At 32.6% G+C, this 23,644-nt stretch overlaps 1 protein-coding gene across 3 annotated transcripts; it reads right to left on the reverse strand.

The window, feature by feature from the left end:
* Positions 1 to 1,389: 1,389 nt before the first annotated feature.
* LOC144569459 (lysine-specific demethylase JMJ18-like) lies at positions 1,390 to 9,171 on the reverse strand. Of its 3 annotated transcripts, none has more exons than XM_078319819.1 (12): positions 8,908 to 9,171; positions 6,745 to 6,970; positions 6,574 to 6,645; positions 6,269 to 6,346; positions 5,577 to 6,173; positions 4,945 to 5,184; positions 4,666 to 4,827; positions 4,136 to 4,507; positions 3,142 to 3,754; positions 2,943 to 3,046; positions 2,178 to 2,363; positions 1,390 to 1,953 (listed from the first exon to the last, which is right to left on the reverse strand). In XM_078319819.1, the coding sequence occupies exons 2-12, from the start codon at positions 6,940 to 6,942 to the stop codon at positions 1,603 to 1,605; spliced, it is 2,973 nt and encodes a 990-aa protein (XP_078175945.1). In that variant the 5' UTR covers positions 6,943 to 6,970; positions 8,908 to 9,171; the 3' UTR covers positions 1,390 to 1,602. The 3 variants fall into 3 exon arrangements, with proteins under 3 accessions (XP_078175945.1, XP_078175947.1, XP_078175946.1); XM_078319821.1 differs by having other exon boundaries at positions 6,745 to 6,973; positions 8,916 to 9,123; XM_078319820.1 differs by having other exon boundaries at positions 6,745 to 6,973; positions 8,908 to 9,123.
* Positions 9,172 to 23,644: the final 14,473 nt, after the last annotated feature.

The raw sequence follows: 23,644 nt of genomic DNA on the forward strand, positions 1-23,644 counted from the left end.
TGGCTCGAGTATGTAGCGAGCGAGCTAATTTTAACTCGATCCACTAACAAACGAGCTCTTACCGATCGAGTCACGAGCGAATACCAAGCGGGCCACGAGCCACGAGCTTTTTTGCCAGTCCTAGGCCAAACAGATGTCTGCCGACCCTCTAGTAGAAATGCACAAGACCGAAGAAATTTTGTTAGGCCCTGACTAGGCTGCAAACGAACCCAACCAAATCAAACCTGTCCTAGTTCGAATTTAAATTTGAAATAATTTTAAACCAAACTCAGTTCAAAATTAAAATAAATTTCAAACCTAAAAGGTCAGTTCGAATTTGGTTCGAAATTAGTTCGAAATTGAGACAGTAAATCAACAATTGAGACAGTAATCTTGTGAAACACAGCAAAGAAGAGAGGTCAGAGGAGACAGCGGAGGAGAGAGGTCAGAGGAGACAAACAGCGGAGAAGAACGGTCGGAGAGAGGAGACAAAGCGGAGGAGAGGCGACGACAAGAAAGTGTTTAGTCGGCCGGAGAGAAGAGACAAAACAAGAGAGAGCGAGAGAGCAAGAGCAAGAGTGTTTAGTCGGCTAGGTTTAGCGAGAGAGGGAGAGACTCGTGAATCTAATTTTGTTCATCATAAAACTATAAAACTTAACAAAATTAATGAAATAGAGAGTCAAATCAAGAACATAGCGTTTGAGATCTCACCTAGTTTGGGGGTGAAAATTTAATTGGACGGTAGATGTTGATCGGAGATTCGAACCAAAAAAAGCGAACCTATTTCGATCGAATCTGATCAAGTTCAAATTCAAAATTGAATTAATTTCAAATCGAATCTATTTCGAATCAATTTTTTTTTTAACTTTTTTGAATCAATTTTTTTTTAACTTTTTCGAATCAAACTCGAATCGAATCACAAATTACGAATTTTTTGTGCACTCCTAGCCCTGACAAACACAATGGCCTAATTGTAAGGCCTGAAGAACTTTTAGGCCTTTCTAATTTTTTATTTGTCACAACCGCATTTCTAAATTAATGAATTTAGGATAAGCAAAAATTAATGACAATATCCACTTTTCTCAAGAAATAAACAAATAAATAAATGAAAAATAATAAAGTGCACCAACTTAGTAATAAGTGGAGAATTGATATGTAATCTTAGCTGCATTTGACTTTCATATCTCTTTAAATGGTAATATATCATTTATCGATTGTATGATCAAATAGTCACTATGGAAAAATTCATGTCATAATGATGCACGATTTTATACCTTTAATTTATCTTGGTAGGAGCTACCAATTGATTACTAATCTTATAACAGCCTTTTCCGCTATAGTTGACGAGATAATCGAATAGATCAGATCTGAATCATCTGATAACACCACGAGCAATAAAACAACAGGTTAATTTAAATGAATGATTATTGTCAATTACTATTGATTCTAATCATCTACCATTATTTTCTTTACTATAAAATTATTTTCCTATAAGATTGCAAATAAGAAAAAATAAAATAAACAACTATAACACACTAGAGTAAGAGAGAAACTTTAACGCTATCCTCGCATCTCTAATTAAACCAAAAATGTATCATCTATACTCAATTAGTCATCCTAACTTTAGTCCATCAGTTGATTCGAAAGAGTTGTGCTCAAGACCTCAAAAGCAGATCTCCAACTCTGGCTACCCCATCCGCTAGAGAAAATCCTGTACATCACCTTCAATTCTTCAACACTAGCCTTATTGAAAAAGCATTGAAGTGTTAATTGATCCGTTTGAAGCTCTTCTGGTGAGGAATTGGAGTTGATATATATTTTCTCATCTTCTATCTTGGACAGATTGATGCCTCCTATCTTTTGGGTTTCCGGAGACTTAGCAATTTTCATGCAAAACTCCTTGGGTAGGGATGCAATGGATTTTGAATCCCAGTAATTGGAGCACTGGCAATTTGGGTCCAGAGCCTCCAATTTCTATATAATAAGAAATAAAATCATATTACAAATGAAGTTTGACAGAGCATATAGATTATCCTAAATATAAGGTGGTGCAAATACAACATATTTCTTGTTTAAAATAAACACTGAGGCCAACGAAGCCCAAAAAGAAACATTTTCCCTAACAACAATTAAGCACCCGATACCAACTAAAGAGAATGATGAAAATAAATTAATATATAAAGTTCAATTCAGTTTACCCGAATTATGTTGGGTGAGGTGAAGCCAAACATCTCAAACCCATTGACAGGTTCAGGTGCTGCTGCAATGCTTGAAACCGGTAACCGAGAGATCTCTGCATAAAGCCTCTCTTTAATCAGATTCCAGCACTGATTTGGGGAGGCTCCAGTAAAGCAAATATCTTGGTTCTCTCCCTGCAGGGTCACCTAACAAAGATAAATTTAGTTAGTACAAGAGAACGGAATCTGGGATTTACATACACTAGAAAAATTTAGCATTTGTGTGTATCATCTTTGAACTCACTGACAGTCTCATATCTATGTATATGACTAGTTGTCCAGTAAATTTTTTTGTTGTTCTTGAGCATAATGGCTTTCTCATTCTCTTTTTACTATTTCTTTTAGTCTTTCTCTTACTTATGGTTCACAAAAGAAGAACGATTTAAGCCTGTATTCATAGTGGGAGAATTGACATAGTAACTGATGGATCGAAGGATGAATAACAATTATCTTAAGATCAAATGGTACTTGTGAAACCCTAAAGCACCCTTTGTCCATGCACTAGAGCTAGTGGTTTTCAAAAAACATATAAAAAAAATGTTTTTCCTTGCTCTTTAATCAAAAAATTAGACACTAGCAGGGCTGACTGGACCAAGCCAGCTACTCAACACACTTAAAGCCATCTTCAATAACCCTTTATTCATTAAATACTAACAAGACAACCAAGTCTACTATGCAAATAGCAACCTATCTGGGTTAAAGTTGCAATACGGCTGAAATACCAACCTTAAATAGAGGGCCCAGAAGTCCAGCATCCAAAATTTCGCAAATATAATTGCATCTCTTTGCCGGATCAATGACACTGTGGAACTTTACCCTGCTTTTAAACCCTGCGGATACCCCAATTTTAAAGTTTAAAAATAAAATATAAGATAAAACATATCTGATAAAAGACAACTAAAAACATTTGAATGTGATCAGGTACCTTTAGTGAATATTGCTTCTTTGCAAGACCAATTATTGCCTCGCATCAGCATACCAATCTGAAGTAGCTCAACAGCACAATGTGAGGTTGGACCTATGTCAACCCCAAATAATTTGGGGCTTGTTTTACGAATTTGCCCCCCACCTGGCTGTGCCAGCTCGGATGAACAAATCAATGACAATGTGGCCCCACAATCAGAGTTTGATCTAGTACCATCCATCTGAGGTTTTGAGCCTCTCTCTTCTGTGTTTAAGTTGAACGCTTTGGTCTCTCTCTGCGGGAGACTCGTACTAAAATCCGAGCTGATTTCTGCCCATTTCTTCACAGAAGACAGTTCGCCTTCTAATGCTGACAGTAGAATGGTTAACTCCTCCATGTCATACCTAAAAAGAACAACCCGCTTGCTTGGTTCACATGAGCAGAGAAGTTCAGCATGGTGAAGGCATGCAAATCGGCTTGGGTTGCACTCACACCTGATACTTGAGAAATAGAGGTCGTAGAAGCACGAAGAGCATTCTCTGTCAGTTGAAGTATTATCAGTACTCTCCATTCTTCTCCATTGGAAATCACTGTTTAAGTTCTTCCTTGCCTTCCTTTCCATTTCAATCCTCGCCTAAGGGGAAAAAAAAGTATGGCACTGAAATTGTTAATTTGGAGGTTTTATAACAAGAATGTCACCACATATACGGTTGTACTGATACCAGCAAAGAATGTTTTACTAAATTGGTACCGATCAACATGCTAACCACAAATATTAGCATGGAAAGATCTATCCATAGAAGTCCATATAAAAAATAGTATTTCCTATGTATGTCACCTTCGGTTTTTAAAAGAAATCAATTCCAAAAGTAAAAAATCATAAAATACACCAAGAAAATTTGAAACTAATGAATATGAGAATATCAACCCTTTAAAGCTGTTTTTTTGGCATATACCCTTCAAATTTTGCATTTACAGAAGAACTTCACAACAATGTCTAAAACGCATATATTACCTTAATTGCCTGGGTGAGAACCCCATTCTTCCCGCACTCAGTCTTCCAGGTACACCTCTCTGTTGAACCGTTTCCTTCATGCATCTGCCCCACCCAAATTTCCCTCACAGCTGCCTTTGCAACTTCAAGTAGCAACTTGTCATGAGAAATAGAAGTCTTTCTTTTTTGTTCTCTATACAACTCAACAGCGCATTGACCAGGTGGCAACCAATCAGCAGGTGCCACATTGACAGCTTCGGCACAGTTGAAACCACAATTGAACCCCGAATGATAAGCACGAGGAAAGGTCAGGACAAACTGGCCTGGCCTCTGTACAGCTCGGTACACCTTTACATCTTCAGATTTTAGCACTGTTGGGGACAGCTGCGTTACCTGATTATACAACATTTCCAAAGCATTTTTAAAATTTAAAAAAAATCAAATAGTGAACTATCAGAAGCTATGAAATTGTTTCAGAATAAAAAGTCTTGTATTATTTAATACAAAAAATTGTGAATTTTTTAGTACATGTTGTTGATATGTAACATTACCAACTCATGCAGAAGATGTGGTTGTTCTTCAAACAATTTTGGTAAGTGCTTTCGCATGGCTTCTTCAAGCTTTGTAGCTTCACTTCCTGCAACTCCATACCACACTTTTGGTTCTCCAAAATGCATATAATTCAATGAATACAAGTGATGGTCCTCCACATGCTATTCAGAAAATACATATATTATCATGATTAATGATGGTGAATTATAATAAGATATTTATCATTAAAATGCGAGGTGAAATTTTTTGAAATAAGATTCATTTTTAAAATGATTTACCCAGCAGAAAGAAGAAAAACACATGCCTACATAAAGCCAAGGCACTACAACACCAGATATTTCTTCTTTTTCGAAAGACAAAATGGATCCAGGTAAACGGGGCAGATTGTTTAGGTTCCAACCCGATAACACATACTTGTCTGACTCTATCGGATAAGAGTTTAATCTTGAACTTGAGCCAGTTGGTTTCAAAAAGCCACTCCCAAATAATACGGTGTCCAAATCCGCACCATAATGTACCTAGAATTAAATTAGCAAACACATTTCAATGTATATCAAATTTTACATTTAAATACAATTTCACAGCAAATATCTTTTATAACCTTGCAGCGCATGATAATTATCTTGGAAACCCTAACATTTGGTAAATTTCACACCTGCTCCTCTAATATTTTTAAGACTACCCATATTACCCCTCTTTTGTTCTTCATGGAGGGAAAGAAACCAGAAAGTGAAGAGTATTGTGGGCCTCTCATGAAGCAAACAGGAAAGGAGGGGCTTAGAAAAAACATTTCCATGTTTGGTCGAGTTATATATACATTATACTTCCAAAGCCTTTTGGATTATGTCAAATATCGCACCTTCTATTTCAAACAAACAAAAAGATGATATTAAAATTTATTTTATAATACCTCAATTTCTTCATCAGCTTCTTCAACTATTCGCCAATATTCTCCTTCTATCTCTTCTACTGAAGGGCTCCACCTCTCCTTTCTCATGTTATTAGTATTATTCTTATCACTATCACTACAACTACCGTCATTTTTATCATTATGACTACAATTAACATCATCCTTTACTCTAAAATGTCTCTCTTTAAATTCGTCAGCAAAATCCTTGAACTCCTCTAAGGTAAAATCTGACCCATTTTGAAAACCGAATTTCTCCTCAGAATCTGATTCATTATCCTCATTCTTATTTTCTGATGAATTTGAATTATTGTTGTTGTTGTTATTATTGTTTCTCCTTTTATTCATCCCAAATCTGAATCTCTTTCTCCTTCTCTTTCTCCTCTGTAGACGTGTCTTGAGTCTCTTCTTAATGGGCTCACGGTTTTGGAGCTTGTCCACTTGCTGGACCCGGGTTGTGAACTCAACCCGTTCCCAGAAATCTTTCTCTCTTAAGGGGCATGGTGGGATCCATGTGCTTGGTGGGATAATGGAGCAGATACCGTATTTCTCAGCTTGTGGACGTATCCGAGCAATATACCCCAGTGTGTCTCTGAACTCCTGTAAAAGCAGATCGGTGCATCATAAAAAATCATGCTAAAATGTACAGTTAGAAAATGTTAATAAGCAACAGCAGTTATAATTAAATGTAATACCTCTTCAGTTGGGTAAAAGACTGGGGCATCTTCAATTTGAGGCCTGCACCCTTCATTGGGTCGCCATTGTGGATGCTCCTACAAAATATTACCAAAAGAATGAACTTCCTGATACCAAGGCCGTCCCATTTGATTCTGGTCAATGCTTAGTGACTTGATTAAGCACAAAAAGGAAACACAAATGAATAACAATAATAAGAATAAGTACTTAAATATGATTACCAAAGATAAGAATCAAACCCCATTTGTTTTCAAGAAAGCATAGAACTGGTACGTATAAAAAGTGTAATACCCTCAATCTGTACCTTTTCACGCCTTGACCTTTTTGAGCTTGTTGTGGCATCATTACTTTGCTTAAGATTTCTCAATGAAAGATCCTGCAAGAAAATTTCAAACTAATATAAGAAATATATTCTTTACTTGTTCTTAAATTAACTTGGGAAAAACAAGTGAAAAATTTTGGTACGAAAAAGAACCTTTTTAGTTAACTGAAATTCCAATTCATCATCAGAGCTCATGTCAAAGGCACCATAGTAGACGCCACCACCTCTCTGTCTGAAGTTCCTTTTTTTTGAATTGTTTGTGTCAACCTGCTCGTCAAACATTGTCTGACCTGTGGAGTCTATTTCAGAGTTGTTACCAACTTTGATGCAGTCTATCATAACCTCCTCCATTGATGTCGTATAGACCCTTACTCAAATCCTGCTTAAATATAAAAATATCAATTATTTGGTTCTTCTTAGTCTTTTGCTCAACAATTCAAAATAATAGGCAGTTCACACAAATGCTGGTCCTAATAAGCAGTGCCAATCTACTTGGTGCACAACGGTATCTCTGGATATACATCAAACAAAACAATAACCTAAATGAAATACAATGAATCATGCAAACTACGCTGACAACAATATACATGCTGAGAGTAAAAAGCTGGAAGTACCAGTTGTATGTATCTCGCGATAAGATAACAGTTGCTATTTTGCTACAGCTAACAATTGCTTAAAGAAAACTACAATAAAAAAAAAATCAACAAAAAGAACTATTTGTAGCACACTAAAGATTTGAACTATTTGTGGTGTTCTTGATATAAATATATGGAAGATGCAACACGAAGTCACATATAAATAAGGACTCATTTTTTATGGAAACAATCACATACTTCTATTTAAAGCTTTTGCTGGGTTGTCCAAATTAACTCATTTTTAAACTTTTTACAGGAAAATACAAATCCCAAGCATTGTGAATTAAAAGACAATCTTTATTGGTGGCTAATATTTAATACCCAGATTAGATCTAGGGTAAGTAAATTCAAAACATAAAAAAAACATATATATATATATATATCAGATAAGTCTAGCGAGACGTCTGACTGTTGTAATGTATGCAAGACAGGCTGTTTTCTGCCAAGACTCAACAAGAAAAGAAATAGCCAATTACAACATATTTGCAAACATATCAGAATAACTAGACAAAGGACAAAACCTAAGTTCAGAAACTTCACAATACATAAGATTTTTGCTAATCAAAAGGGTCAAAAGCATTTAAATGTGTTAAAAAGACCTCTAGTAATTGGTTATATGCAATAGGTGATGTGATATTTAAATTGGTACGATGATTTCCTAATAGTTTTAAAAATTACATAGAGACTAAACAAAGCAATTAGTAAACAACTTCAAAGAACAAAAAGGAAAAAAAATCATAACTTAAACAACAGCGCAGGAAGTCGTCATCTATGAAAAGAACAATTATTTATAAAATTAAACTCAATAAAACCTGCAAATAAACTTTTGAAAAGCTATACAGAGAGTAATAAACCAGAGGAAGCAATAAGGCCATCCCTAAATTCATTGGATCAGAAAAGTTAGAAACCCAAATGTAAGAACTGTAACAACAAATAGGACCCGAATTCCCACAAAAAAAAAACCCAAATGCCAACCTCTCAACCTATAATCTAAGACCAGACGTTATATTATACCAGTTTTTTTTTTCTTTTTTTTAAGTTCTCAAATATTCAAAATTCCAATATAAAAGGTAGAATTTCTGATAATTGGGTTGAGGAACCCGTAATCATTTAACTAAAGATACAGTATGCCCATAATTATACTACTTACAACAACATGGATATTTCCTTTAATTATAACTTTTTTTCAAATCATTACTGATCAAACAGAAAGAAACAAAATACTGTGTAGAATTGTGAAAATTAACCAATGAAACAGAAAATAAATACCAAATCTAGAAATTGTTGAAAAAGTTGAAAAAAAAATATATATATATATATACCCTGACAAAACCTTTAAGCATAATTTAATCTGACGCCAGATCAGAGATCCAAATGCAAATTATCCCCAACTACAACGCACATCAATAGTAAATACCTTAAATAACTTTTTCCTAAACCTAATGTTTTGAAACTACAGATCTACGGCCTGTCATCTCAAAATATACTATATTACGGAATTAGCACAAGAGGTACCTCAAACATGAATTACCAGCCTAAGTAATAGGTACCTCAACTCATCTAACAATGTGTTTGATCCAATTCAAATAACATGCAACAACTGTACCAGGCAGAGATTTAACAGACTAAACAAATAGTAATTCAAAATAAATTGGGGAGAAAACATCGGTACAAATCTGACCTTTTCACAGAATTGGAAGTTTGAAACGAAGCATCAGGAGAAGCCCGAGGCTTGAAACGGTGCCTTTATTTTATAAAGGCAATTACGAGAAGAGAGAAACTCTCTCTCCTCGACTCTCTGTTTCTATGTAATAGGCGTTTGTTTCTTTTTTTGAAGGATGCTACAATTTGATTTTTCTTTTAATTATTTGGCTAATTATAGGAGCCCTTGTATGTGCCAATTAACCGCTCGCGCGATAAGGCACAAGAGAGAGATGGGTCAAACAAACGGAACACAGAGAGGAGCACACAAAAGCACGAATTCGAATCCTCTGAAGAAACTCACATTTTAAGTTTTGATCAGGACCGGCGATCTGTTTTACACTAATATTAAAGGAGCCTGGATGTTTCAGAACGGGCCGAATTGACCAGAATTTCTAATCAGACGGTCCAGATCAAAACTAAAAAATTAAGTTACTTTATTGAAACAGACTCCAAAAAGACAACCCTCTATTAGGCTTTAACTGAAACCCGAATCCAACCAACAAAAGAAAAGACAATAAACTCAATTTTTAATGTCGTAGATTTGGATTTTGTGTGGCTCAGATTCCTGAAGCTAGCTGTAAATTTTCTGTCTATCTAAAGCATTTGTTGATAAATAATGTACAGATTTTGTAATTTTTTTATTTTTTTAATGTCCGGTCGATTGCATTTTTTGAAATATTGTATTATTTATAATTTATAATTTATAATTAGAAAACTGTTATTTTATTAGCATACGTCTTTCTTAGTGCGGAGCATTTTTTAAGACAATATAATGTTCTGTTAGGTAGTATAAATTTCCAACTAAGAACTTCCAAAAAATTTAATGTGATCCTTGTTGTCTTAATTTTTAAACATCAAAATAAATATTAGACATAATTTTTTTTTTTAAATTCTGTTACAAATTAAAATTTTAGAAAATATTGAGACTAACACATTTAATTTAAGGGTTCCCATGATAACAACATCACCATATGTAAATAGCATGTTTTCTTCTAAAATTTTCATCTTTTTCATTTGGATAAATTAAAGTATCAATATGATCATTGGCGGAAGCAATTTTTGTGTTTCTTATTTTTTTTTTTTTTCTATTGGGACACAATTTGTGCAAACTTTAATGTAAAAGATATGTATGAAATTCAATAGAAGATATAATTTTAAATAAGAGAAAATACTTTTATTTGAAGATACAAAATAGCAAGATTTTTTATTATAGATGTGCATAATTAATACTTGCCATATTCATTATACTCTATCTTTTAAACTTACAACCTTCGGAACTTTGTAGAGTATTTTGATTGTTAAATTACAAATTTGTTAAAAAAAAATATATATATATATATATATAGCAATTTTAAATGATATAATAAAAACAATGCATGTTATTACATAGTGATGTATGTCATAGGATTTCAAAATCTATTAATTTCATACATAAGTATGAATATATGTTATTGTACAATTCTTTGAGACTATACATAATGAAACAAAAAATTTCTAACACCATACATAACAAAAATGTTATTGTAATGTAGTTTATATATCATATCTTTGCACCGCAATTTATTGTAATTTTCATAAATATATTAGTATTTTATTGTTCTTGTATAGTCTTTAATACTATAGATGTTGACTAATACCTCAAATATAAAACTATTTTAGGGAATCTTATTTATATAAAACTTATTTCAAATTTTCATAAGTGTCTTATTTATTTTATTAGTATTTTCAATATATATTTATGGAATATACTGTTTTATATATCTTTCAATATGTTTGTCTTATACATCTATGCATATTTGATGAAAATCTAATTTACAGCTAAATCAGCACCACACATTGCACATGTTCAGGTAAAACAAAGAAACCTTTGCTCCGCATAGAATGCTATACAGGCCTGAAAAAACAGAAGTTCCCGGTTTAGATGCCTCCAATTTCCTTCATGTCCCTAGGGTTTCATTATTTAAAGATAGAATTGCTAACTGCCGCCAGCATCTAAATCACCAAAGAACCTCAGTGTTTGACCAAGGCAGGTGAAGTTTCAACTTTCAAGAGTATAGTAAAGTGCCACTATACGTGTAGTAATGCAAACCTTGCGTCAATTTTGGACTTATTCACACGTGGATTTGGGGTAGAGTTAATACCGCTCAATTCATGGAATATTACGTCCTAATTTTTAAAGCTATGAGGTTCAAATTACAGATCAAGAGTCATTGTTAAAAAAGAAAAAAAGAAAAAAAACACATCACTTCCTAAAGAAAAATATTATTTGGATCATGCTTTTTTGACAGACATAAAAGCAGGTATAGTATCACAACCAAAGTTCTAAATAGCGCGAGGGTGTAGTATCATAAAAGCTATGACGCTATCAGCGTTATAGCGCGCAATTCCGCACTATAACAGCGCTATTTGGGCATATTGCTGTTTTTTTAATCAGTCCGTTATGACGCAATATACGCTATTTAAACCTTTGATCACAACACATCCTTTCACAACATATACTATGGAAGATGAACAAGTTTTTTAATTGACATGTAGAAAATCAGATACATAAGAGGGAAAAAAAAAAAAGGTTTTCCATTTTAAATTTTAAATTTTGTTGATTATCAATTTGGTGAATTAAAAACAAGTCAATCGAATCCCTATCTTGAAAATCCTAACTAGGAGGCCTAATTGTTTAAAATTTGGCTAACAAGTACAAGGGCGTAATTACCATTAAAGACATAATTAATTCTTCTTCGGTGTTGTGATCAGGAATAGATTACGAAAACAGGATAAATTGAGACAAAGTTTCAGAATAACATAATTGTATATCATTTTAAATACAAAGGTATTTTTATAATTTTATTTTTAAAAAACATGAAAAAATAATTACATTAAAAAAATGGGACAATAATTCAGGAAAATAATGTATTTTAAAATTAATCAGAGCATCAACACAAATAAAGAAATATAATTGAAAGATATTTTTATGGATTTGAAAAATAAATGACTTTACTATTTCAATCATCCAAAAAATTGGTTGTGGACAATGTCTCTCTATTTTTATATTAAGTACGTAAACAATACGTCAACCATTGTGATTAAAAGATTAAACTTCGTCCTCTTAATCAAATAGTCTGTCTTTTTTTTTTATATTTAATGCATCTTTTTGATGCTTTTTATATATATAAATCCAAATTTATTTAGACACGTACTCGCCACACATATGATCAAAATTAAATTGAATATACTTTGATATTTTTGAAAAAAAACTATTGATGTCTTACTATTTTTGGTCTGTTAATATTGTTGTAATGCAATAGATACATAGATTTTATTAGACAACATCTGAGAGAATAATTTTCTGTTGAGAATTTCGATATGTTTATCTGATGATGAGATGTTTCTTTTGAAGTTTACATGAAAGTAAATTTATATTCGTCCGAGTTTTACTATCTTTCATAAATCATAAAAAGTAGTTAAAAAATTCAAAAATAATAAAAATTGGTATTTTACAAGTTCACTATATAACCAATTTACTGAGCTACTTAGATAAAAAATTCAAAGTTTATACAAAATTTTTTTGAGACCGTAATAAAGAAGTCTTTATGCTATCCATAACACCTAAGCCTTACTCTTAAGATGTATAATATAGTTGCTATAATAATATCTTCAATTTACACTAAGTTGACGTTATTTCTAATTAGAGTAGAACTAGGGTGCTCTTAAGCTCACCAAAGTTTTGGCGAGCTTAACTCTAAAACTCATAAAATCGATTTCAAATGACGAATCTGAACCGTTGAAATCCGCCTACCTTACGTGTGATGCATCTATATATGAAATTTTAAACATTCGAATTAATTTAGTATAAAGTCAAGCGGTCAAAATTAGAAGGTTAATAAATTAATTTTAGTGCATTCATTTTTGAACGTTTTTTGACCGCTTAACTTTATACTAAATTAATTCGAATTTTTTAAAATTTCACATGTAGATCCATCACACGTAAGGTAGGCGGGTTTCAACGGTTCAGATTCGTCATTTGAAATCGATTTGATAAGTTTGAGAGTTAAGCTCACCAAAGTTTTGGTGAGCTTAAGAGCACCCTAGTTCTACTCTTCTAATTAAACTGTATTATACTAATTGACATTTTTTTATTTATAATTTGGATTTAGAACTAATATATTTTAATATCATTTATAGATATTATTGAATAATAATTATTTTTATTAGTTTATTTTTTTAATAAAAATATATTATTTTGTATGATATTTTTTTTAATCTTATAATATGTCACTGTTGTAATATATGTACACCATACTAATATTTTAAAATTGATAAGAGCAAACACGCAACACAAATAAAGAAACATAATTGAAAGTTTTTTTTTTTATATTTAATCCTATGATTTGCGGATAAACGACTTTACCCTTCCAATCATCCTAAAATTTCTTATCCAATACCCTTTATTTTATTTTCTGATATCAGCAAACCTAATCCAAGAATTAGATAAGCTACCGACGTCTCCAGTATTATCAAAATGGAGAGGACCTGTTTGACTGGAGCAGCAAGGAAAATACAGAAGCGAGGGAAATTCATTCCGTGTTTACTCGGTAAACAAAAGGCTGTTACCCTCATAGGCTCATACCCCTGTTATTACATGCGTCGCAAGAATACCGTGGGCCCACACGGGCCACCCACCAAGCTTTTAAGATTCGTGCAAATCTCGTCAAGATATTTTCCGCCCACCCACGTATTCTTCCAACTTCCATGTTCGGATCCGAAACAGCTACTGGATCGTCTGTGACGAAACTCTCTGTAAATATTAATGTCACACTCAGGTAATTAGCTTGTAAACAGATGTAATATCAGCTACCTTGCTAAAAATCGGTCATTCAATACTTTATAAATCATTTACCAAAATGCTTAATGTTTAATAGTGGGAGTATAATTGTATAGAAATTAGCCATACAAATTATAACGTGGCAACTAAAACAAAGGAATTTCAGTTCCTAACTTGGGAAACGGGACAGACCGTACTGAAATGAATTTTAAAAAAAGAAAGGAAAGGGGAGAGAGAACAACGGAGGAGGAACTCACATAGGTGAAAATTTTCTTTTCATATTGTCGTACTGGTAGAAATTAAGGCCCATTTATATTTACCAAGAAAATGAAGGCCCGTTATTAGATTTTTTTCAGAAGCCCAACATATTTTTTTAAAAGAAAATGCATACTCATCTTAAGCTCGAAAAATTGAAGCACTGTTACTAGGCCTGAAGTGCGACCTGAGCATGATGATGGAAAAATGAATAGCGAGAGAGAAGCGTAAATTAGCACCTAACGGTTAGAAACTTAGAATTCGAATTCGAGGTATAGAAAAGTCGTAAACTCCGCAGGTCACTTCGTTAGCTTCGCAGAAGGTGATATTGAAGGCGATCAAGATTTGCCGTTTTGAGAGTTGCAACACTAATTCGGTCGCTCCGCTTCACCTCCATCTCTTTTTGTCTGCCTGATCTATTTCGTCTCGCTTTATTCGAGCAGATGACTCTGTTTAAGAGTTTTGTTGCTCGTCGTCTCGTCCGTTCATTTCTATTTTTCGGGTTCGACTGAGAGTTTTGTATATTCGTTTCCACCCTCGTAGTATCTACTATAACTATATATATGAATAAGGTACGCGTTTTTATGGTTGTTGCTGATGACAAAATTGCAAAGAGTTGTCTCCTTCCTCCTCTCTTCTTCTTCTTCTTCTTCTTCTTTCCCTTCTTCTTCTTCTTCTTCCACCTCTCTGAGTGGTGACTGTCATGGACCGATTGATTCAGTTTCCGGTCTGGTTTGATTCAGTGTCTTTTTGGCTGAGTGGTGACTGTCCCGGTCCGATCAGATTCAGTGCCCTTCTCTTCCTCATCTCTAAGTGGTGACTGTCTCGGTTCGGTTTGATTCAGTGCCTCTCGGCTGTGCATTTCTCTGAGCGGCGTCGATTTTGAAAAGAAGAAGACGTTTCGTCCTCAAGAAAGGACTCGATACGGCGTACTCCGCCAACCATGCAACTTGAAAAATTACTGCTGTGTCCACATTCTCAAAGAAGAAAGTCAGAAGGCCCACCTACTTACTTCGGGCACGAATAGATCAATTTGCATTCTCTGACTTCACATATATATTATTTTCTGACATAGCAAATTAGATGATTTTACAAGTAGTTCAATGTATAGGTTTTCATATTTTTTTTTATTTTAATCAAAAGAAACCTATGTAATAGCTATCTTATATATCGTTGGATTAATACAATCGCCTACGAACTTTCAACCAAAAAAAAGAATTCGAACTCAACAATTTCCAAATTTGTTTATGATATTAAATACAATAACTGCAACATATCCAGAAAAGTACAACAGCATTGGAAACAATGGCATGTTCTACTCGATATCGAAGGAGAAACACATTTCATTACATTAAATACTTGAAATCGGAATCCTTAAGCTATGGATAGTGTCGAGATTTATTCGTTTAATTATGTGATCAATTTTTCATCAACGTATCTTCTTATAGATGAGATGATGTAGTAGTTTTGGTAAGAAGACGAAGACATGTTCAAATGTGAAAATATTTCTATGTAAGTAGACTTTTTCGTGCTCAACTTCTTATCATAAAAAATAAGTACAACTAATCATCTTTAAAGTTTCGATAGGAGAATTAAAAATCATCAAAAGCAAATCAAATATCTTAGAAATCAAAGTCTTCACGTGTAAATTAATCAAATAGATTACATACCTTTATTCATAGTAATCTGTAGAACAACACTTAAAACGTTCTTCGCAAACCGTCGGAAGAGCTGCAAAACGATTTCTCTCCTCTTTCTCTTTCTAAGCAATGACAACTTGTTCTTTATGAAATATCGATGAAGAGAGGATCAACATTACTGTTAGAATATATCTTACTTATGCCTGTCATTAAAGCAATCATTTATAGGTGAGATAAATATGACAAAGGATGGATAGCGTAGCCTTTTAATTCTGTGGATAATAAGCCGAAAGATATGGATATTAAGATGCACCCTTTTATTAAGCATATATGAATCAATGCTCCTTTTAATAGCGCACCTTTAATTCTTTGGATAATAGCGTATCTGTTAATATGCACCTTTTAATTAAACTTGGATGCATATGTTAACAACGCATCAGATAATATGCGCCCTTTTAATCAAGTCAGATGCAACGTATGTAATAAAGCACCTATTCAATAGCGCCTTTTAATTAATAGTGCCTTTATACCATACATCTGTTGACAATATGCACTGGATGCGCATCTTTAATTAAGTCATTTAATCAGTCCATTTAAACCAGCCCATCAGCCTAATATTTTATTTTCGGCCACCGAATCATATTTTCTTACATTCTACTGATTAAGAAGATGCTTTTGATGCGGTATATACATATGGAACCTATATGTTCTCGATTTCTTTCAACTATAGAAGATCATAATCTCTAAGATTAGCATTAAAAAAAAAAAATCTCTAAGATTGCGTGTAGATTAAATTTGGGTAAATATATGTATTATTTCATACAAAGTAGCATGCCATCTGATATTCAATAACAAATTCCAATTTTTTAAAATTTTGTTATCTCGTTAGGTTATATATAAAATTAACAATAGGATTCTTATCAATTAATAAGTCTAAAATTATATTAGTTTACTATTGTATTTTCTTATTTTTGACTAAAAAATCTATTTAATTCATAAATTTTGAATTATTTTAAAAATATATTATTTACATACTATTTATACGCTATGCAGTATATAATTGAAAACTACATTTCAAAATATTGCCTTAAATTCGGACCCTGTCATACACTTTACATTGTCTCTCACGATACCATCAATGTAAGTATATCATTATCATCATTAACAAAATTCAGATTAATTCCAAGTCCAAATCAAATGGTATTTGGCTTCTAGTAACATTGCCTAATAATGCCACCTGTTAAGAAATGAGAGGTGTGTATACTTGTCAGGATAACAAAAATTGCTCTGATATATATATATTTTTAATATAAAAAGACTATTTTAAATACGAATGTTGATGTAACCCGGAAAACAATTGATTTTCTTTAAGATAATGATAAAAGAGTGAGTCTATGGTACTATGCATATTACGATTTGGTACCGTGTTACGGCTCTATATTTGAGTTTTCAAATCCTAAAGGTCGATCCGAACCGTTCATCTTGTTCTCCATATTAATATGTGTTTGGAGACCAAATTTTACATTTTTTGAAATTTGTTTACTATTTTTTGAGATATTTAGAAAATCACTTGATCTGAAAATTCTGGACCATCCAAAAACAGTGATTTTCAATAAATTAAAAAAAATAGTAAAAAAATGTCAAAAAATGTAAAATTTGGTCTCCAAACACATATTGATATGGAGAACAAGATGAACGGTTCGGATCGACCATTAGGATTTGAAAACTCGAATATAAAGCCGTAGCACGGTGCCAAATCGTAATATGCATAGTACCATAGACTCACTCATGATAAAAACAAGCTTTCTAACTTTAAATATTCACGATAAGTTTTTTTTTTCTTTTTTTTTTGTCGATTTTTAGATTCGCAATCTCTCATGTAGAGAGTATTGACTTGGTCACTAGACTAAAGATAGATTATTCAAAACTAATCAGCTTAAACTAATTTTGTCATTTCTTTTCTAATATGTTATTTCTTTTTTATCCTGCATTTAAAGTCACATCCTTTTAACTAATCAGGAACTGGTTTCAGACATATTTTAATAAGGTAAATATTTCAATGGGAATTTCAGTTTAGTTTCTTAAGCTATCAAGCATGATTTAATTACAGAATATGACTCTTTAAAATATGGATGTTGGTTTAATCATGAAAACAGTTGTCTTAGACTTATTTTACCATCTTGTCATTTCTTTTCTAATATGTTCTTGTTCTGAATCATGCATTTTACCCCCCTTAACTAATATGAGGAACTTGATTGCACATATTACCTAAAATAAATGTTTTGCACATATCACACATGATACTGTTGCTGATCTAATTTGCCAAACAATTCTAAAAAGTAACAATCTCGAATTATTTGGATGACTTACAGAACTACATACATGAGACCAAAAAATAATAATCTTAGAGATCTTGGTAACAAATTTTTAATTTTTTACTTTATTTTATTTGAATTATTTTGTTCTAATATAAAGATATGCTTATACACAAAATGTTACTACTATTGTACTTGCATGCTAAAAAAAGTACCAAATGAACTAACATAATGAGGTTGACCATAAAAAAATTGATTGTTATTCCATGCCTTGTCAGCATGATGTGCCCCAAATCATATATGGAGGGTAAAAAAAAGGAAGAAACGCACAAGTGGAACTGAAAATGATGATTTTCAAATTGTACCTCGATTAAGTCAAAAGTTTTGACTTTAGAATTTAGATCTTGCGTATTTGACACATTAATCTCCATTTTAGTTAGCTCAACTGTATCTTTCGATCTGTCGCTCTTCGCCTACTTCAACCAATACAATCCGTGTTAAAAATAAATAAAGATAAATTATATTTGATGTATCCTTCAAAACCATCAAAATATCTTGTACATGCCTACAAAAATAGAAAAAAAATCCAACACAATCCTCTATGATATTCTTTTTAAAAAAAAAAACTAATCCACCCCTTCTGGTGAATTCCTTTATCCCGAAATTAATAGTTTCTAACAACTATTTTTAAAAAAATCGAAAGGGAAAATAGATAATGTGGTCCGAGTATGAGATATCTCATATTTTGCGTGACCGACGTGTCCGGTGTCTATTCGGAGATAGCACATAGGAGGCCAGTATTATTTGAGCTTTGAGATTTGTGCATAACGTATTTGAACGGTTCATATTTTTCAGAAAAAAGTCATGCAAAATATGAGATATCTAGGATGCGAATTCATGCGGTCTGGGGTGAGGAATTCTTTAATAATGATTCCATCATAATTTTGAGGTATTGTAGGCCCTAGAATGAAAAACCGTTTATTGTATTATTATTATTTAAGAAGGTATACATTTGGCATAGTGTTATATACTATACGAATTTTTTTTTAATCTATGGCCTAAAGGCTGAAGTACACCTCACCTTGAGAATACGGAGTTTTCGAACTTTGACCAAGATTTTGAATAAAGCACTTGGAGTATATACCTTTAATAAAATTAAAATAATAATATGTTCATGCCTCTTCACTTTGTTGAAAGATTTGGTAGATGATTAGCGTGCAAGTGGTATTAGCTTTGTCTTCTGCTGAGCACTCGAATGTTGACTCATAACAAAATAAAATTAATAAGTAATTAATTATTGTTTGAAGAATCCAAGCAGTTAAAAGTTTACTTTTTTTGTCCCGGAAGAAAAAAAAAATTCAAAATCGAAAGTCTGAAAACATGCCCGCCTGACTGCTTTCTATATAATAGTTACATTTATGCAATTGATTTTTTCAATCCTCTTGTAAATTTTTCTTGGATTTTGTCGGGAAAACATATTAAACATTTGTGTCAATTTCTGGAATAAATTTTTTGAGCTCTTTTATTATTTTTTTTTAATAGTAGAGGGCTGTCTAATTTTATATGAATATGTAAATTGAAAAGGACATAACAGGTGGAATTTCAGAGGGTTTTAATATACAACGGACTTAACATAGAATACAAAATTCTATTGTTGGTTTTTCACATAAATAAATTATTTGACTAACTTAACATGTCTCTATCTCCATCTGTCCTGTGCAACATTTGTCATCGCTTCAAAAACAACTTATCCACACATATAAAATTAATCCAATTTAATTTAAGAATCAATTTCACTAGGTTGGTTGGAGAGAGACACTAACGTTGCTCTCCAATGACCCAATCAAAAATCATAGAACGGACCTACCAAATGATGAACTCTATAATTTCATGAAATACATAATTAATTAAAATAGTTTTGACGGATGAAAATAATTAACAAAAAAATGAAATGGGTGCTCCAATAATTCACAGCCGGTAAATGGGCTTGTATCGATCGTTTTCTATCAACAATGGCACTACTTGCTGGTTTTAATTATCCAGAAAAACAGTATTTTTAGGCACAAATGTTATCAAATTCATGCATCTTAGAACAACATGACAAAAATGTAGCTTTCAGTTGGGATAAGCGATAGCAAAGGGGCTTTCGGCTGAAATGGTTCAAGTTGGGAACATCATTACTATCAGAAACTGAGGCGGTAGTCCGCGGTACCAAATTCGGGGATTTTTTTATTGGTCGTAATTAATAGAAAAAAAGAGAGAGAAATAGAAAGAGTATATGTATTTTTTTATTGGTAGTAAGATTGGTATAATTTCTAAAAATGTCAAATTTTGAATCAGCATTATATGCATTGATCCTAACTCAGATTTTTTTTTTATTTCGCAGAGATTCGGTATAATATTTACTGTTCTAATTGGTTTAGATTTTAGAATTGATACACATAGTACCGAATCGGTTTCTCTCTGTTCTTTTTTATTGGTTGTAATATTTACTGTCGCTATAAAAATATTAGTACTCTTACGGTTTCTCTCTGTTCTTTTTTATTGATTACTATCAATAAAAAAATCCCCACCAAATTGGCACCGTTCTTTCTTTTTTTTTTTTTTTTTACAATTCAATTTTCTTCTGTTTGGCTCTTGCTAAAATGTTTGGTAGCCGTAATGAAATATCGTACGGAGTCGGCGGATAATATTTGAACCTTGAATTTTAAAATTCAACCTCTTGACTTAAATTAAATGGTTAAACTGATCCGCACCAATATAATGTTAGCATGTAATGTAATGTATGGCTTTGACCAGGACTAATTATGCTCTATCCTATGTGGTAGAAAGTCGTTATAATAATAACAACAACAATAATAATAATACAAGTCCTTTCTCACATCAAGTTTTGGGTAAAAAAAAAAACACCACCACTAACTTTTCTTAACTTTTTTTTTTTTTTTTTTTTTTTATGTCATAGGTTTAATTTCAGCAGAATGAGAAATTATAGCTAATTGGACTAAATGTAGTTAATTACAATGGTTGATGAGACGAGGAGAATCAGGAGATATCACTAGTCTTAAAAATGGACAACTAAGATGTAAGAAGCGCTCAATTTTGGAAGTAGATTGTGATGTTTCATATGCCTTTCAAATCAAAAGACAACATAGAATGAAGTGCTTTTCTTTAGTTGGAGACTTACTGATTAGACGAGTCTTATTGCTATATTTGTACGTAGGGCCGTTAAACAAAAAAAAGATTAAGAGTGAAGGATTAAGAATTTAAGGAGCGCTAAGGAATTGATGTTCGGTTGTCTTAATATGTGGATGAAAGCTAAGGAAATTAAAGGAAGAGATAGAGGTGCCTTAAGGTCCGGACAGAGGATTAAACACTAGTGGAAAAACTGGAATCAGGATCGGTCTATCTGGATCGGTTGTACTAACCAACCGATACTAATACCTATCTGGATCGGTTTTAACACGAAAACCGATACTAATACCTATTTGCAAATTCAGATATGGAAAGCAATAGTGAGACAGCCTCGGTTAAGAAACGAGGAAGAGACCCTAACCAAATTAAGGAGAAGTTTAACGAGAAAGGCAAAAAGCTGAAACTTGACAAGTTTAACAGGCCGGTTGTTGCTAAGGATACAACATTTTTTCCAACTGAATTTTCGGTATATTGGTGAGAAGGAATATTCCTATAAGTTTTCAATTCTGGAAAGATGTTCCAGAAGAGAACAAGCTGAAAATATGTGAAACATTGAAGGTAAATAACGTAGTACTAAGTTCACAAGCTTTCATTTGATATTAACTAACTCTAAATTTTGATTTCTATTTGTTTGGCAGCTGAACTGGGGTATAAAAGATGACGAAAAAGTGAGGGACTATTATTATCAGAAAATGACTACTTGTCACCGGAAGTGGCGAACCGACATGACTAAAGTGTGGCGCGCGGGTGAACCGACATGAGCAGGTTGGTTTCATGGACCCCAATCGAACGAATGCCAACCTGTTGAATGATGACCGAGGACGTGTTCTTCAATACATAGGGAAAGCACTCCGAGAAAATCGGGACAAGAGATTGATCTTCATACCTTACCATCAGATGTCAGTGTTATATATATATATATATATTCTCATTTTATTATATTTCTTTCAATTCATATAAATTGAATAATATGACATGCTACAAACCTAACATGCAGAAATCATTGGATATTGGTCGTCCTTATGCCAAGAGAACATGCATTGTACGTGTACGATTCCGATAAGAAGTGTAAAAGAATGCTAATGATCACTGCTGCTATCGAGGAGTAAGTGCCTTCCTAAATTTTACGTTTGTTTATAATACTAATGATTTTATTATTATATTAGCATTTTAAATATGTCTCGTAAGTACTGATTGTTCAATGTTTTCATATTTCAACAGCGTCTTCATGAAGGAAATGAGTACTTCTTTAACGGTTGGTAACGATTGCAAGGTAATAGTTTCTATTGCGATATGATTATAATGACCTAGATGCACACATTTGTGAATATATATATATATAAACTATTTGTATGCTCGTAATACAAACATTTTATTTTTTTGAAAATTGTTATATAGTGCCCATAACAACCAGCTGGCTAGGAATGTGCATATTATACCATGTTGCTCATGCAATACATAATAAAGCACTGTCTCGATGTTTTTCCGCAATTAAAGGTATATATGCATTTATAAATTTTTCAAAAATAAGCATTGTTGCTTCAAATATAATAAAATACACAATTTAATTGTATATATATGCTCTTCTAAATTCTAAAAATGCATGATATTCCCGCTAAATATACGGTACAACGCTTGGCCGACTTTCGCCAAATGTGGGTCCAAATTTTGCTGAAAGAAATAAAGCCGAGAAGAAGTACAACAATTTAGGGTGTTTTATCCGAATTTGCATGCATATATGAACATGAATTTCTTGTAATAAGTTAGGATGTGTTTGATTATAATTAATTTAGGATGTGTTTTATTGATAATTAAATTAGGATGTGTTTTATTGATAATTTAGGATTTGTGATAAATTAGCATTTTGGCCAGCTAAATAAATATGGAAGCTGGCCATTTAATAAAAAATATTTTTTTTAAATTCAATAAAGCATCAGGATCGGTTCTTATCTTAGAAACCGATCCAGATAGAATTTTTTACAAAAAAAAAAGGAAAAATAACTATCAGGGTCGGTTCTTATGTAAGAACCGATCCTGATAATTATTTTCTGAATTTAAAAAAAATCTAATTTAAAATATACATCTGGATCGGTTCTACAGTACAACCGATCCTGATAATTGTTTTCTAAATTAAAAAAAAAATATAATTTAAAATATACATCTGGATCGGTTCTACAGTACAACCGATCCAGATAGTAACTATTAGGATCGGTTGTAAAACCGATACAGATTTGTTTGGTATCTGAATCGCCCTGATCAGGATCGGTTGTGAACCGATACTGATATGCGTATATAACCGATCCTGATTCTATTTTTTTGTAGTAGTGAAAAGTCGGACAAAAAGTGGCTAAAGGAGGTGTTCTTAATCCGCACTAAGGAATCGGTATTCGGTAGAATTAAGCAGCTAAGAAAGCTAAAGTAAGCAGATTAAATCTTAAGAAGGCTTAATCTTTGTTGCCGAACAACCCCATAAAGTATCAAATGACAGATTTT

Source organism: Carex rostrata, chromosome 18, assembly GCF_964058835.1.
Source record: "Carex rostrata chromosome 18, lpCarRost1.2, whole genome shotgun sequence".
Taxonomy (NCBI): Eukaryota; Viridiplantae; Streptophyta; class Magnoliopsida; order Poales; family Cyperaceae; genus Carex; species Carex rostrata.

What these genes read in the sequence shown, in the direction of transcription:
- LOC144569459 (XM_078319819.1), bottom strand. Translation starts at nt 6,942, where the DNA reads ATGGAGGAGGTTATGATAGACTGCATCAAAGTTGGTAACAACTCTGAA. An exon ending in AAAGGTCAAGGCGTGAAAAG is followed by an intron (nt 6,347 to 6,573) that starts GTACAGATTGAG and finishes AATATTTTGTAG; the next exon opens with GAGCATCCACAATGGCGACC. An exon ending in TCTTTTACCCAACTGAAGAG is followed by an intron (nt 6,174 to 6,268) that starts GTATTACATTTA and finishes CTGCTTTTACAG; the next exon opens with GAGTTCAGAGACACACTGGG.